Genomic DNA, 18,113 nt, shown 5'->3' with positions numbered 1-18,113 from the left:
CGCACTCTGTATAAGGCCTACAGTAAGTAAAGTAAACAATAGTGTATCAATAAAGACCATTAATTTCTTAGAGCACGCGTATATCCTCTTTGTATTGTCTTTGAAGCACATCATGTTGGCCACATTATTATGACTTTACAGCATTCGTAAATGTGGAATATTTTGGTGAAGTATGCGATCAGAAATATGTTGGAATGGTCCATACGGACCAATTATGAGAGAAAGGAATGGAGAAGAACAAATGGAAAATAGGATGTTAATACCTTCAGGAAGAGTTCGATCTTAATGTAAATGCTGAATACTCAGTGTGACTGATAAATAGAAAATGTGTAATACAATTCTTACAGACAACATACGAACCTCAGTGCAATTCTTAGCTTTTAATTCAATCTCTTTTGGTTCAAATGGAGCCAAACTTTTGAGGAAGCCATCTTCCTCAAAACCAGGCTTATAAGGCATTGCTGCTTTTGGCCTCTGAAACAAAAAGAGAACTTATGTTAGCATATGTTCACAATAATGACGTATCAGGTTAAGGGAGTGTTTCATCAAGTCTGGATCAGTGAAGTAAGATTCGATTCCAGGCAGAAGTGTAATTACATTTTTTTACAATCGGTTTGCTTTGCTAATTACCGGAAATTCATAATTGCAATTTTAAATAAGTTAATATGCGGCTAAAATATGGGGAAATTTCATTTTACATGTAAAATGCTATTACAGAATTATATGTACTGTGTAGATCAGCGATGTCAGACAGGAACTAAACGGAGCGGAGCGCTCCACTAGACTGGTTGCGTGCTCCGGTGTTTCCACAGAAATAAGCAAGTTCAAGCTCCGATCTAGCACACAACCGGTATTGGAGCTTACAACTCTGACACTACTGGTGTAGATTAATATTAAAGAACTCACAAATGCTGGCTCGCGTTAAAAGAAGGGCAGTATAGAATGTTCACAACATCAAACAGTTTTGAATATTTGACTTCACCGGCATATTGTCTGAAACATTCGAAGATGCATCTGCAGATGAACTTATACCCTCTACTGTTATATCAAATTAATTGGATATTAAATATTCAACACATCAGCACCACATTGTAGCAACTGCATATTGTATTTTTGTCTAGGGAAGACACTTGTATTTTACTGAAACACTTGAAAACAACACCATATTGTATTTTACCTGGACCAAAAATTCAATATAGTAATTATTACGAAAATATCAGCGAAGAATTTTCCCGTAAAAAAAGAATAAATGATTTTCCCTGGACCTAAAATACAATATGGCATTGCTACGCAGTGGCGATGATGTATTGAACATTTGCTAATTTAGTTTTCCAATTTTCGAAACACAAACTACTGTATCATCTACTCAACTGTTCTTAAACGTACCACCACCAACAACACTAAAAAAATTGATCGAACGTTTTAACAATTCATTGCGCTGCACTGATTGCTCTCTGCGAATTAGATTCAGACATAAGCGTAGTTTAAATGATACCGAACGCTACGGACCGAGTGATCAATAGTGCATTTAGTATTGTCAATACTTTAATGAAAACAAAATCACATTGTGAAAGAAGTATTACAAGAGGAAAACAAGTATTTTATCAATGTTTTAACGTAGTGTATTTTGTACTTGAAAGTAAATGATTTTTTAAATCATGTTTTTCAGTATCACATTTCATTGTTGTGCATGGGGTACTAGCATTCGAAAGGAGAAAGGTAGACGACTGCCGAAGTTACCACACATGGGTTTGAAAGTTGCAGGCGTATTCCTGTCCTGACTATTCTGCAAACTTGGACAGGAAACAACAATGTAAAGCATAGATGTCCAAGTAATTGTAACTCGCACAAGGTAACCCTTGGTGTAAGCAGCCCGCAGCGCATATTCTTTAATGTCGTTTTTCCTATTATATAGTAAAAGTAAATCCATGGCGCTACAGCCCTGAAGGGCCAAGACCGACCAGCCGGCTACTGGTCTCATGTTCACATGCCGAAGCAGAGGTGGACTATCATCCAACCAGAATGGAGGTATCGTGTGGTTATCACGTTGATCCCCCCAGCCGTTATAGCTGGTTTGCGAAACCGGATTTTTGCTACCTATCGTAGCTCCCCAAGTGCATCACGATGCTGGGTGGGTACCGGTCCCATACAGTGACGAAAATTTCATGAGAAAATTTCTTCCCCCATGAGGACTCGAACCAGTGCGCATTCCGTAACGCGAGTCCTAGGCAGAATGCCTTAGACCGCAACGCCACGGCGCGGGACTTTTCCTATTATATATGGAAAGTTATTGACCTTAGGAGAGCATGCTTGACGTGCAATATCTCCTGGTTCTATAGGTGTTTGGACACCCATGATGTAGAGATACGAAAATAAAATTTGAAATTTCCTTATTCTTTCGCTTACGACACACTACGCATGTGCAGTAAACAAGAGCCTCTGTATATATGCTACTTGTGGGCAGTCAAGCAAAATTGTTGCCTACATACAGGTGGACTCCAATCAAGACTGGCTCCAAATTTTAATTCCATATCTGTACAGTAAAAATAAAATGTGATCGCTTCAAGCTGAATTGTTGTTTATTTTTGGAACATGTTTGCTGAAATATAAAAAAAATTACATAATTTCGTGTTAAGTCAATATTCTTCCTTCTTGTAAGGAAGATAGCCTACACTCAACAACGGTTCTATGAACTGTGGCAAATTTAACAAGCGGTTCTGGCGAACTGGTGCGAACCGGGTGAACGACACCGTTGATTCCAGGATGAATTGCACAGATTCAATGAATAAGATGTCCGGATTTCATACTTAGTTAACTTGCAAAGTACCTAATTGAGAGCAACGTGCGTAATTTTCCTTTCAAAATCTCTAAAAATTCTCCAATTTTTGTTTCCAATTTCAATGTAGGTTAAATATCTATTCGGATGTCTGTAATAAACAAGGAGATCTAGGCGGGATGGTTTTCATGAGTCGGTAATCCTATTTTCGGATTTTTCCCAAGTAACCATTACATGCGTGGGATTTAGATCACAAAAACTTGAAGGCCAGACAGTAAGCGTACAAGATTCAATTTCAACGTAAAACAACATTTGAAGATAGTCCAAGACATGCTGAATTTGATACTCACGTGCTAAATGAAATTTACATTAATACACATTTAATTTACACAGGAGAAGTTACGCTCTATATGAATAGCTGCCTTAACAATGACATGATATTTCGAGTCCGGCGAGTTGAATTATGGTAATAACTTCATTTTAATCCTTCTTTTATACGGTTTTAGTAAATGGCGCTTCTGAACCCTTCATTTAGAAAGTGAATGTCATGCGGGCTATTCACACCTTTCTTCAAGTAGAAGCTTTATGTAAAAACATTTACTCGAAAAAAATCACCCGAAGAAATAATCAGCGACGCGAAGTAACCATCATACATGACATTATTTGACATACTTGGAGGGAAATAGGGAATCTCCTTGATGTTTTAGAGTTCGGAATTTTCCTTACATTGAGACTTAATGAAAAAGGAAAATGCTTTGGAAATTTCTATACATTTAAAAAGAAAAATATCTCATTTGATCCATTATTTTGCAAGTTATTCGTCTATGAATTCTCCGACATTTTATTCGATGATAGTAAAGCAGAGTGTACGCCTATGAATGTAGGTCTCTAGGCCTACTTGACATTCTTCGCACTGATTTTATCATGGGTAAACACTTGGATTTCAATACTGTAATGTGTGCTTAATGAAACATAAATTGCATCATCTGACATGATCTTCCTGCACATACTTTGAAACCTAAGCTTATGTACTACTCACTTCGAAAATTTCGAAAAATGAAGTTACTGAAAATGTATAATGCATAAAAAGGAAGGTACATAAAATACCGCAGCATATTATTTTTAGAATATTCATGAAGACTTGCATTAGAATACTAAAAGAGGACGGAAAGGGAACATATTCTCACCTGCACATGTTTAATTTCTCTGGTTCACTGTGACTCTTTGTTTCAACTTTCTAATCGTGATTGTTACATACTTAATTTTCTTTCATATATTATATTCCTCGCAATTATTAGTTAATAAAATTCATTCCTTACCTCTAGTAGAAATTGGACACTGACAGCAAAGCCCGCCATATCCACAGGAAATTTTCGCCCTGCTACCCATCCATCATAGAAGCCAACAAACGAGCCGTTCACGACGACTGGAGAACTTAATCCAAATTTCGTACACAGACCTACAGGCCACATTGACACACGTTTTGTCGAACGTATCTGAAAAAAATTAAAATATTCTAAATGTGTCCAATGAAACAGAATATGTGATTTTTTCAGACACTATGAAAGCACAATAGTAGATAACAAATTCGTCACTTTTATAGATCCCAAATGAGGAAGAAAAGGCTATCTTAGGATATTCATGCTCTTTCTGATATATATTGTCTTTATAAAAACATATATACATCGATGTAGGAGAACTTTTCTTCTCCGTCTTGTTTCATGGAATGGTGATTGTAAATTAATTTCGAGCCAAAGAGGACAATTTAGAAAGGATCGGGGGAAGATGCCTAACTTTTTCTTTGATTGAAAATTTAAGGTACTGTTGATTTAGTTTTGAATTTCATATTGAAATATGAAAGTCTGAAAAGTATTTTGAAACAATATTTTTGATATAAAACAGAAAACATTAATTATCATGTATATAGATACAGGTTTTCTTCTCATCTTCACTTTAGGCATTTTTCCCCGATAGTCGGGGTAAGATGGTAACTGCAATTAACACATTTACTGATATATGTATTTTACCTGAACTTGCTTTGATACATGTAGGCCTATATAAAAAAATTACAATCTAAAGTTCATGGACACTTTCTCACTCGTTTATCACTATTTAGCAACACATTCAGTGCACAGATTTTATTGCCGTGTGCAAGGCTCGTGAAGTCACTTCTTTCACACAATAAATTCAATCCAGTACATTTTTTGTCATCATTCTTTTTAGGCGGCGTTTAAGGGTACGATAAGGAATCCCGTATGCTTGCGATGCTCTAAAACAGTTCATACCCCCTGTTCTAACATGTTCCATCGGAAGTTGAAGACTGTCCTCAATCCACTGACCTCTATCAGAGGACATTATGTAATGTCTACGCATTCCCTGCAATAAAACAAAAAAGTAAACTCTTGCAACAAGTTGTCATCTTACCCCGAAAAAAAAGTGAGCATCTTCCCCAAGTATTGATATAAGATGCCTAGTATTGTGACGCAACCTAAGATGGTGGAGCAAGGACGTTGGTTGTTAACAATACAAATTTAGTACTTTTACTACAATATCGCTTACGAAGTTTTGACATTTATTACAAATTCAAGAACGTATTAAAATTTTAACATACCTTTGCAATTATTTTATAGCAGAAAAATGAGCTGTTTCCTTGCTTTTTTGCTTCTCATAACAATAATACTTGGGAAAATGAGTTAGCTTTCACTCTCTAGATATTCAGCTGTCTCAGTGATCATAAAGACATGCGCGTGGCGTTCTCTCTTGAAAGAATGTGAAACTACAAAGATATAAGCAACTTTCCCCGATAGTCATCTCCCCTCGATTCACTCTAGTTGAAACTGTACACATTTCAGAGAGAAGTAAAGAACTTTTACAATGAATTTGTATTTCTAAATGTGTTTTTCTAGAGGAATAAAATTCATAGAGATAAGATGGAGGAGAACCCACAATGTTTCATTATGTTTTGTAGTCTCTCTCTTTGTTCTCACAAAGATACTCTCTAAACTCTGTATAAGAATTTCAGAATTACCCGGATTTACAAAATTTCTCTTCTGAATAATAAGACCTTGTCTATCAATACCCCATCTTTTGTCGAAATGTTGCTATATGCCGCTCATCCATCTGAAAATTTATCTCAGGTAGTGTGAACTGTCGGATTATTTCCATCAAAGTAGCCTCTGTCTTTTTCGGGTAGTTCCATGAGAAAGAGCTTTCCAGTCTCTCTTTCAATGTTCCCGAATATCCACTACCATGATACCTTCTGAGGAATCTGGCCTTTCACAAAGTAATTATTCTATGAAGATTAAAATGGTCAATAGGCGCTAGGTTTTTACAATGTAAGAACTACAATCGACAAAAACATTTTATGGACTGCTGAAAAAAAATCGTTAATGAAGTATAATTTAAGTATGACGTTCTACTTACAAAGCTGACATTTTTGCATCTGACAGTTAATGCCGGTACATTAATAAATGGTAAGTGAATGTCTGGAAAAATTACGCAGTGTTAGTCTTCAAAGGAAAGTATACCAGTCAGTATTATTTTACTATAATGTGTATGATACACAACATACATATATGAAATATACACCTACATTGATTGCCTACTAATCAATGAATAATAAGGAATCAGAAATTAATGACCATCAGTTACTACTGAAACGTTTATTTTACAGGAAATAATAGGATAAAGAAATGAATATAATGATAATAATTAGTATACATAGAAGTTACAAACATTGAACGGGAATAGTTATTTATGATACAAGTTCGTGAAGATTTTCTTTTTGGCACGAGTGTAAAGTTTGTGAAACGAGGCTTCGCCTCCTTCCAGGAACACGTGAGTGCCAAAACGATAACGTTATGAATTTGTATCATACAATGTTTTCTCTACGATTACGCAGGTTTACATTAAATAAATACTTCAAGTTGGAGAGGTTATAAGATCACGATTTACGGCCGTCTAAACTCAGAACCATTAAGAAATAAGTATCAATGGAATTACAGTCTGTTGTATTCATGATCAGGGTTTCATGGTCGTCTAAACCGGCCATTTGATCAACTTATGGGTTAGGAAATGTTGAATGGTATATCTTGTTGCAATGAGAACTACAAGTGTAACTTCAGAATAATAGGGCTAAAATATAAATATGAATGTTAAATTTGTTACTTATTTGTGTTACGTGTAATATTTACGTCATGAAAGACCGAGATAATGCATTAATTTCTTATTGAATGGAGTTTATACAATAAATATTGCATTTTCTTTGGCAGCGCGATAAAGTGATTACTTACTTTTTTACTCACTAGTATTTTAAAGGTTCACTTTACGCATTGATAGCAGTAGGTAAAATGCAACTTTACGCACTACAGTAGAAAAAAGAAGTTAAAATGAATGTTCTATACGGGTGTGTAATTAAAAATTATCGACCTTCCAAACGAAGGTAATAACTTATAGAGTAATAGAAGAAGAGAGATCAAAAACAAATATTCAAAATAAATAAAAAATGCAAATTGGAAATAACGAGAATTTGATTTAGGACGTGACGAGGACATAGAGCACATGAAAGAAATATGTGTTTTATTAGGTCTAGCTGAACTTAATGAAGTAGGGAATAAAATGAAAATATTATTTTACATTCATGGCCTTTACATAATTTCAATTAAAACCTGAATCTTGCGTACACATTAAACGTAGGCCTACGTACGGAAAAAAATAGTTCCGCAGAAATCTTTATAGGAAGTCATGTTATAAAACTTTTATTAACAGATTGATACGTTCATTTCATTTCGTGTTCTGCCCAAGGGCAGGTCTTTCACTGCAAACCCAGCTTCCTCCAGTCTTTCCTATCTTCTGCTCTTCCTCTTCGTTTCCTCATATGATCCATATATCTTAATGTCATATATGCTCTGATATCTTCTTCTATCCCGAACTCTTCTCCCGTTCACCATTCCTTCCAGTGCATTCTTCAGTAGAAATTTCTTTCAGCCAGTGACCCAACCAATTCCTTTTCCTCTTCCTGATCAGTTTCAGCATCAGTCTTTCTTCACCCACTCTTTCCAACACAGCTACATTTCTTATTCTGTCTGTCCACTTCACACATTCCATTCTTTTCCATATCCACATTTCAAATGGTTCTGTTTGCTTTTCTTCATTTCGTCGTAATGTCCATGTTTGTGCCCTCATACAATGCCACACTCCACACAAAGCACTTCACTAGTCTCTTCCTTAGTTCTTTTTCCGGAGGTCAGCAGAAAATGCCCCCTTTTCTACAAAAAGCTTCCTTGGCCATTGCTATCCTTCTTTTGACTTCTTGGCAGAGATTGATATGAATTATTGTCGGAGTGTTTTTAATGGGTTATTTTACGACGCTTTATCAACATCTCAGGTTATTTAGCGACTGAATGAGATGAAGATAATAATGCCGGTGAAATGAGTCCGGGATCCGAAAGTTACCCAGCATCGGTTCATATTGGTTGAAGGAAAACCCCGGAAAAACTTCAATCAGGTAACTTGCCCCGACCGGGCCACCTGGTTTCGCGGCCAGACGCGCTAACCGTTACTCCAAGGTGTGAACTAATGAATTCTTGGAAACAAACCTAAGCAGTGGTGATTATATTCCTCGAAAGCAATTTTATTAATAGAAGACGACGCCTTCTTTGTGCCACCAGATGCACAACATTAGCTTATGTGGATTGATACCAATTTTTGCACAGGGATTTGCTTTATTGTCACGAATCAGCCATTCCTTTCTGTTCATTGTGTTGTTGATGTGAAGGTATCATTTTTCATTACCGATAGCAAACTCGAACAAAAAAGATCGATGTTGTTGACAAGCTAAATGACGAAGAGCAAGCAAAGAAACATACATTTTGAGGTCGATTATTTTTTATAAAATCTCACGATATTCATAAACCCAATTTTTAAACTTTGACCATGGAATACAAATATCGTACGATGGTTGATTGTTAACAATTCATCATATTAGCCATTTCCCTAATCGATTGACGTGGATCACCATGAACTAAAGCGTTCAAACGGTGTTCATCAAAGTTGAAAGATTTCCTGAAACCAGAGAATCATTTATCTTACAATGGCTGTCTTTCAGACGAGAAAACCATTTTCGTGCCATACATTCCCCGACGGCGAACTCACAGTAAATGTCACAAACGTTTCTAGCGGTCTCAGACGCCTTTACTCTTCAGTTAACTCAAACAAAGGGATACGTCGGAAATGTTTGTTTTTTATTTGGCACTCCATTTTTATCCCATAATAAAAATGCATGGTTAGTGAAATGTTTCACTAGTCAGCATGTATGCAATGGAGGAGGAAAGTAACTAGCCACTATAACCATTATCTCCTGACTTAGTTGCCTCATGAGTGATGTCTTATTGGTGTCACTCATGAGGTTCAAAACTGTCTTCGGACAGTTGACTAAACAACAACAATTAGCACAACGTCTCTTAGAAATTGAAGAATTATAAAAGTATTCAGTAACACAATACCGTGGCATTGAAATTACAAATTCCAAACAATTTTTTTACAAAGACCCTATTGACATGGAAAAGAAAAATGCTCCAAAATTATGCATCAACCTACCAATTAAAATGCACTAAAAAGATGGAAATTAAAGTGATGAAGAATGATAATATGGCTAAATACTCCACCTTGAATGCCTTTCCTTTGTACGGATACAAAAACAAGACACCATTATACCAGTATCAGATTCGGTTATTTTCTTGTTTATCTTAACCATTAAGACAGGGAAGGAGGAATAACATACTTAGCATTAATGTTACGATGAAACCAAATTACCTACCTCTTCAAACAATTGAATATCATATGTGTTGTCATCATCAGCGAAGTAAAGAACTCCGCTTTTGGCGTTTGCTCGAATCCAATCAAGCCCACGATTTCTATTGGATACTCCACGGGGTTTTGGGCCTTTCCTTTTCTTGAAGGATTCTGGCATTGGAGCTGCAATTCACAAATGCATTACAGAATAAGAATATTTCCCTAATGCCAGAAGAGTTAAAATTCAGAAAATTGTAACATGATCAATATCGAGGGAATACATAATACAGAAAATAAGCGTTTTTCAATAGCAGTCCAGCTTCTGACCTAGAATGTAGGCCTATCCGTCTCCAGTTAATGTATGAATTTCAGTCTAGTTTTAGCCAATTTAATTACTGAGTTTTCTATATTGAATAAAAGCAAAGAAGCTTGTACTTCTTAATGCCCATTTCGACGGAATGATTTAAGTAATTTTCATTTTAATTGTTTATACCTCATGCCCGTGATTCGTAATTAATTTATCATCGAATGATAACAGTAACATACTGTGTGGACCGAAGGAAATAATACAAAATAAAAATGCTAGTATCAGAATATGTGTATAACTACACAAATTTTATTTTTCGTTGTCAGATTACACTTACAATTGAGGGGGTCAGAAGCAAAGTGCACTTCAGTTACTTTAGAGAAAATGTGATCGAAAGTTATTAAGCTTTCGTACATTCTGTGAAGTTTTAATTTTAAATGTTATTATGTGATGTGGTTAATTAGGCCTACATATCCTTTTGTCACAAAAATTGTATATGCCTTAGTTTATCCAGTATGCACTTCACTATTTTTTTTAGAAATGTCGCTTGTACTCCTTTGCTTCTTATCCACTCAATTGTCATTACTGATACACCCTATTTCTTGAATATAACATCAAACAAATGGCATCTAACGACATTGATATCTTGCTGGAAGCGCTCGTGGAAGTTACTCACAATAGGTTGAATCATTTCATTCGGAATAACCTGAATTTGTTCTTGGATTGACGTTTTTAAGAGCAGGAGGAAACTTTCCCTTTGAGGAAGCTCCAAATAAAGAAATATGGGACTGTCATATTTGGAGACCTGAGCGGCCTTGAGACATCTCCAAATCGTGAGATCAGTTGGTTTCTAAAGAACTGGAGCTGCTTAGTCTTTGTGGTAAGAGCTATGTGGCTGTGTAGCCCATTTTGGTGAGAAAATGTCTTCAAAAGTTCTGTAAAGAAGAAGTTCCCAGTGATGTTACCATACCGCTCAGCGTTGATAGTCAATGGGTATTCAAAGAAACGCGGCCCCGCAATGACGATGAAAGCTCCAATTGCACACCAGACTACGATATTTGGCTGTGCTGGGATTTTCACAAAGAGGTTATATGAATTTTTCTGCATAGTAACAAAAATTATGCTTACTAAACAACACATTAAGGTGCACGTTTGCTTAATCCGAAATTGCCAGAAGAGAGAGAATTGACTAATCCTGCTGCAGTATTCTCAGGAATCCTGTGCAAAACTGTATTCTATTCTGTTTATCTATCAGCCTTAACTCTTGAGACACTTGCAATTTATAGGGGTGTAACTTTAAGTCCATCTTCACAATTCTACGCAAGGAAGTGCCTGGCATACACAGTATCCTCACCGATCTCTACGGATTTTGTTGCATAGGCTCATAAAGTCGCTGTATACTTTCATGCATACAAACTATTTTCCGGCAGTCCTTATGTTTTTATTGACGACTACACTCATTCTTCTCTACAGATTTACCCAATTGGATGTAGTAGTCCTGTCTGGAGCACGGCAATGACAGTTCTCCCCATGCCGCAACACTCACTCAACGGCTATAACACTATCGCCACGAATACAGGTTTCTGATTTAGTTTCTGCTGATATGTACTCATTAGGATGGTTCTCATTTTTCAAGTTTTAAAATACCTCCATACCATACCTCCAATCGATGCTCCCTGGCTTAAAACTAAGGTGGGTAATATTCTGGTCCAATAGGTTAATATTTAAGGTATGTTCAATCCAAGAGAAATTTTCCCTTAGTGAACGGTTATTCTACGTATTACGTGGGATCTGTTGGAACCATATTTTAATTGCTAAGTCAATTAATCAATCGATGTATCATTCTTTTATTATTAATATTGTAGATAACATCGAATAATTGAAAAAGCGACATTTTCACATAGAAAGCTGAAGATCGATATTGCCATGAATCGTGCTTGATGGATCGCACCTGGCTTATGGTAGGCCCATACCTTGCGGAAGGACTTCTTCGAAGAATAAGAAGACCAGTTCCAATACTACTCGGTTACTTCAATTTGACTAACCACAAAATCTTTCACATCTGTGCAAACATCCTTTAGTTCGGCTGCCATATATGGTACTTCTACACCAGGCTTGTAATCAGTGAGAAAACTGCGCATGATGTTGGGCCAGAACTTCTTACACAGTAGGATCTCCGGTCCAGTTGATAGTCCCTTTGTGATGCAGACACTAAATGCTTCCTCCAAAAGGAGCTCATGGATGTGAGTCTGCACGCCATCTATTATAGAACTTCTAATAGGTGAGAATGGTTGTACGATTTGAACATATTACCCAATAACGCATATGTCAGTATGGCACATCCTGCATGAAATTAAACATCGTTGAGCATACCCTAAATATGGTCTGATCAATTCAATTTTGGCACATGTGCGTTTTTAATGATGCACTACTAGATAAGAGGGTGTGAAATGGGAACTTCCGAACTTTCTTTTTCATGTCATATAAGGACCAATCTAGTACTTATATTATCAGGCAATACATCTCATTTGACGCTTTGTGTCAAAGGAAGAACAATTATATTTTTGTATATATCTAAATTTTGAGTAGTGTAATATGTTAGTCAGCAATTTATGCACTGGAGGGAGAAAGTAACTGTCCACTTACCCCATTATCTCCTCGCTTAGTTGTCTCATGAGTGATGCCTTATTGGTGTCACTTATGAGTAAAATCTGAAGGTTTAGCCTTTATTCTAATCCGTAACGTTAGCATTACGTTTGCTTTACTGCTGCGCCATGCATCAGATACGTACAGTCAACTCACAAAACACTCATGCTCTAATAAGACCTCAAGGTCCACACAACGCGGTCAATCTAATATGATTTGTCCGTGCGTCATAATGATAATTAATGAAGGCAGTATACTGGTAATAAACAAACTGAAAACACCTTGTATTATTCAACATATTCTCGTCCAATAGAACATACTATAAAGGCAGTTTCACAGGAGAATTAACATTCAAATTATATAAAGGAACAGTAATCTGCACATTGTCAAAATTTTCTGGAACAAAACATTTTGTTCATAGATCATATGTGCAGTACATAGACGGGCTACAAACACAGTAATTTTATATTATTTGCACATTTTACATTACTGTCTACATCTTCAATTACTCACATATTAACATTAAATACACTTAACACCATTGGATTTCTTTTTCAAGATTGTTTAGCTTCTTCCAATAGCGAAATTGTAGCAATGCCCTACTTTTAATTATAATCAGCATTGCAGTGAATTACAATGTAGGTCTACATTCTCAGTGTTTCGAAGGAACAATTTCTGCGATGCTCAGTCAGACAGAGCTTGTATCGTGGAAAAGAACGTTCCACATCACACGACTTAATGGGAACATAATCTATACTAATAAATCTGTAGCCAAATTTTTTCTGGTAATTTTCGATTTTCCAAAAATAATTGGTGTTAACATGTATAATTAATCATTCTGAAACCGAAAATCGCTTTTTTGAAATTTTTGTTTGTATGTCTATCTGTCTGTCTGTCTGGATGTTTGTTACCTTTTCACGCGATAATGGCTGAACCGATTTATATGGAAATTGGAATATAAATTAAGTTCGTCGTAACTTAGATTTTAGGCTACATGGCATTCAAAATACTTTATTTAAAAGGGGGGTTATAAGGGGGCTTGAATTAAATAAATCGAAATATCTCTCTTATTGATTTTGTGACAAATGTTACATAACAAAAGTTTCTTTAAAAATGATTTCCGATAAGTTTTATTCTATGTAAAAGTTTGATAGGACTGATATTTAAGCAGATACAAGAGTTTTAAAATAACTATGTTTTACCAGCGCCGCAGCACTTCTCAGATTAATAGGCTGTAATGAAATCAGAACAAATAACTCAGTCTACTTAAGATGGCCTTGCACACATAAAAGAGAGAATATTCATTTAACACTATTTGCATTCTATGATGGGAATATTTAAATGTATAATGTTATAAATGTTTATCTATCCATGCGAAATGGTTAACTTTAAAATTAACATCATAACCTGAGAGTGAAGTTTTTATTGCATGTCCATAAAAAAAACAATGCAACCACGGTATGGCTACAGACAAGTAAATATAGGGGGTAATACTCACGAATTTCATTACATTGTCAACAATGTCAATTAAGTTGCCGATACTGCTATTGTACATGAGAAACAGCCATAAAGGTGAGTCTTGATCTTCAATACTTATTTTGTCATATTTGATTAATCATTACTTACACCATTTGATATTTTTTGTGAACACAATTTTCTTTAGATATACGTTATCAGTGAGACATTTTTGCAATTTAGGTGGAACTCTGTGTAGTAATCTCAGACCTCGAGTGACATTTATTACGACTATTTCGTGAATAAAATAAAAATGTAAATAATATATTCCTAAAATTCGATCACAAAATGTTAATAATTGTATATTAACGAATACTTAACCTATTCAGACATTGTGATGTTGAAATACTCGTAGATGAATATCGATTACTGCAATAAAGAAATTCGATGTTATTATTCAGTAATGCCATTTGCGAAAAGCGAAATACAGGTTTAACAATGTTAATTACATGTACTGCACTTTTCTCTTATTATTATGTCTGGAAATCAGCTATAGTGGTACCCATACATAAAGGTGGAAATAAATTAGATGTCGGAAACTACATACCGATTAGCCTTACATCTGTCGTATGTAAAGTCATGGAGCATTTGATATCGGATTATATTCGTCATGTTCTAAATGCGAAAGACTGGTTTTACAACCGCCAGCATGGTTTTAGGGAAGGCTTCTCATGTGATAGTCAAATTACGTCGCTGGTTCAGGATCTAGCTGAAGAGGTAGATAGAGGCGGAAGAATCGATGCAGTTGTGATTGACTTTTCGAAAGCATTTGATTTGGTGCCACATGACATATTAATAGATAAGTTAAGTAGGCTAGGAATAGATAAAAGAGTGGTGCTATGGATCCAAGAATTCTTAAAAGGTAGAACCCAGAGAGTTAGAGTAGGTCATGAAATATCGGAAATTGGAAATATAAGTTCAGGGGTGCCACAGGGCAGCGTTCTGGGTCCATTACTCTTTATAATATACGTAAATGACCTATGCCAGGATATTACATCAAATGTGAGGCTATTTGCAGACGACTGCATTATCTATAGAAAGATTAGAAATAATTCAGATGTAGATGCTATTCAAACAGACTTGAATAACATTTACAACTGGGCGTTAAAGCATAGGATGAAAATAAATGGTTCTAAAAGTAAATCTATAACATTTTGTAAAACCCGAGAGGAAAGTAGTCTTAATTACGAATTCAGTGGTGTTGTAATTCCGCAAGAACAATGTTGTAAATACCTAGGAGTGTATTTAAACTCCAAACTTTCTTGGGGAGAGCATGTTGATAATGTTACAGGCAAAGCATGGAGGGCACTTCACTTTATTATGAGAATCTTGAGAAAGGCTAGCCCCAAATCGAGGGAAATAGCATATCTAACATTAGTGCGACCGTTAATGGAATACGGAACTACATGTTGGGATCCCTATAGAATATATCAGATAAATTCCTTAGAAAGAATCCAGTATAGGGCAGCTAAATTTGTTAAAGGTAAAAGAGAAGATGGGAACGATACGATAAAAGAACTTAAATGGGAAACTTTGGAAAACAGACGTAGGAAAACTAGAATAACATCATTGTATAGAGCACATCTAGGTTAGAAAGCATGGGTAGACATAACGGCTCGGTTAGAAAAGCCAACGTACTATGGTAGGAACGATCATGATTTTAAAATCAAATGTAGGAAACAGAAAACGGATGTAGGTAAATTCTCATTTTTAAATAGAACTATAAATGATTGGAATGACCTACCTGCAGTGGTCTTTGAGGGCTGTCCTTCCTTAAGGAGATTCAAGAATAATTTAAAGAGTTGTGTATAAAGTGAAAATTAAAATTAAGGTGACATTCAACATTTAATTTTTTAAGGTGGCATGTATTTATCTAGCCTGACGAGTTTACTTCCTTGGTTTGAATTGTAAATTATTTAAAAATAGCGTGTAAGAGGGCCTTAGACTAGAAATGTTTAGTTTAAATGTAGTTCTGTTTATAAGTATGCATAAGAATGCAATTATTTGACTTATTTGAACTGTTGTATCAGTGAAGCGAGGTGAGTCAGTGAAGTTATGGTTTTACAGTGCAGTGAACAGTTCCGATCAGTGATAATTTATAGCGTCAATGAAATGTGTTCTATAGTGTCAGTGAAATGTGTTACAGAGTGTCAGTGAAATGTGTGCTAAAGTGTCAGTGAAATGCGTCATAGTGCCACTACAGGGAATGAGATGAGAGTAAAGTGAAAGACTATTGAAAATTATGTAGGACCTATACATAATTATGTAGGTTGTGTTGTAAAATTAGGTGTTTTATTTTATGTTTTATTATTATTGTGTTAAATTGTATTGTGTATTCTTATTGTATTGTGTATAAAATTGTATATGTGTTGTAAATTGTATTATGTATTGTAAATTTTATTGTGTATAGCTTATCATTTTAACTGTGTATTGTTAATATTGTATATACCACTGCCACCGGGTGCTTGCCCACTTGCAGTGTAAATAAATACATACATACAAGTCAACATACTGGTATTATAACATAAATACATTTTCATTAGTTCCTGAAATCATAATTTAATTTAATAGTGACAGTGGGGACAGCTATATACCAATCCTTATGTATTCACAACGAGACATGTTGCTACACAGTGACGCCATCTCTGTATAGGTAGGCCTAATTAAAACACGAATTTTATTACGCCATACGGAAGGCAGTTTGATCAAAGACCTTATTATTACTATGCAAGGTCTTTGGGTTTGATATGCGATGATGTTACATACATTTGAACATCTGACTTTCTATTAATTGTTTCATTTCATTCACAAAATACAAATTTTATAGGCTACAATAATTATATAATTATTATAGGTTAAGTTACCTGTGGGAGAAGGACAAATGTCAGCTGTGCCTTATTTCGACCGTTACAATCAGTGCTACACGAAAGCATTTTTTATAGCTCGACAAACGCATTCTCGCTACAGTGTGTAACGGAACTAAAGCTGCATCTACACAGTTCAATATTCCAATCGCGTATGCGTGGAATCTGGGAAGAATATTGAAATAATAAAGTTTAAAATGTACGTTCAATTAAGATGCATGAAGATTTTGTGTCTACATGGTGCACCGTTTTGAACGTCGTCTTCACTGCGTAAATCTAGACTAATAATAAATCTGTAGCCAAAACGTTTCTGGTAATTTTCGATTTTCCAAAAATAATTGGTGTTAACATGTATAATTAACCATCCTGAAACCGAAAATCGCTTTTTTGAAATTTTTGTATGGCTGTCTGTCTGTCTGGATGTTTGTTACATTTTCACGCGATAATGGCTGAACTGATTTATATGAAAATTGAAATATAAATTAAGTTCGTTGTAACTTAGATTTTGGGCTATATGGCATTCAAAATACTTTATTTAAAAGGGGGATTATAAGGGGGTCTGAATTAAATAAACCGAAATATCTCGCTTATTATTGATTTTTGTGAAAAATGTTGCATAACAAAAGTTTCTTTAAAAGTGATTTCCGATACGTTTCATTCCAAGCAAAATTTTGATGGGACCAAATTGCACCAAAAACGGATGTCCTCTGAACCAAATGATCATATTTTAATTATTTGCATGCAATAACAATTAAGAAATATGTTAAAGGAATTATCATTGCACTAAGTGAATGGTCTCTGGACCAAAATGATCGCATTTCAATTAGTTAAATACAATTTAAATTAAGTGACATATTAAACGATTTATCCTTCTATCAAACACGAATGTTCCCTGGACCAGATGTCCTATTTTAATTATGTAATTACTTTATATTTATTTCTAACAAGTGGAGCGGAGCGCACGGGTACAGCTAGTATCAGAAATAAGGTACAATATATCACTTTCACACGAGGTATATTCCTGCAGATCTGCATCTGTGGAACCAGTCAGCATATTATCATGTATAGCCGACATACCTGCATACCCACAATTGTTCTTGAGAATCTGTGAACAAATTTATGATTTAGGTTTGTGACAATTGAAGGGCTCCCTGCAAAAAGAGGGTGGCTCCACTTTTTGGTGAAATTGAAGTTTTTTGCTTGATTCATATGT

The 18,113-nt window shown here is 35.3% G+C and overlaps 1 protein-coding gene across 5 annotated transcripts in view; it reads right to left on the bottom strand.

The window, feature by feature from the left end:
- Positions 1-18,113, bottom strand: part of LOC138707899 (galactosylgalactosylxylosylprotein 3-beta-glucuronosyltransferase P-like) — a 697,107-nt gene that overhangs the window by 41,615 nt on the left and 637,379 nt on the right. For all 5 annotated transcript variants that reach the window (XM_069837940.1, XM_069837942.1, XM_069837939.1 and 2 more), the window contains 3 exons: positions 9,594-9,751; positions 4,096-4,272; positions 361-474 (listed from right to left, as the gene is read on the bottom strand). In XM_069837940.1, coding sequence (XP_069694041.1) covers positions 361-474; positions 4,096-4,272; positions 9,594-9,751 — 449 coding nt within the window. The remainder of the gene's footprint in view (positions 1-360; positions 475-4,095; positions 4,273-9,593; positions 9,752-18,113) is intronic.

This window comes from Periplaneta americana, chromosome 10, assembly GCF_040183065.1.
Source record: "Periplaneta americana isolate PAMFEO1 chromosome 10, P.americana_PAMFEO1_priV1, whole genome shotgun sequence".
NCBI classification, from domain to species: Eukaryota; Metazoa; Arthropoda; class Insecta; order Blattodea; family Blattidae; genus Periplaneta; species Periplaneta americana.
This window is presented reverse-complemented; position numbering and strand designations above follow the sequence as displayed.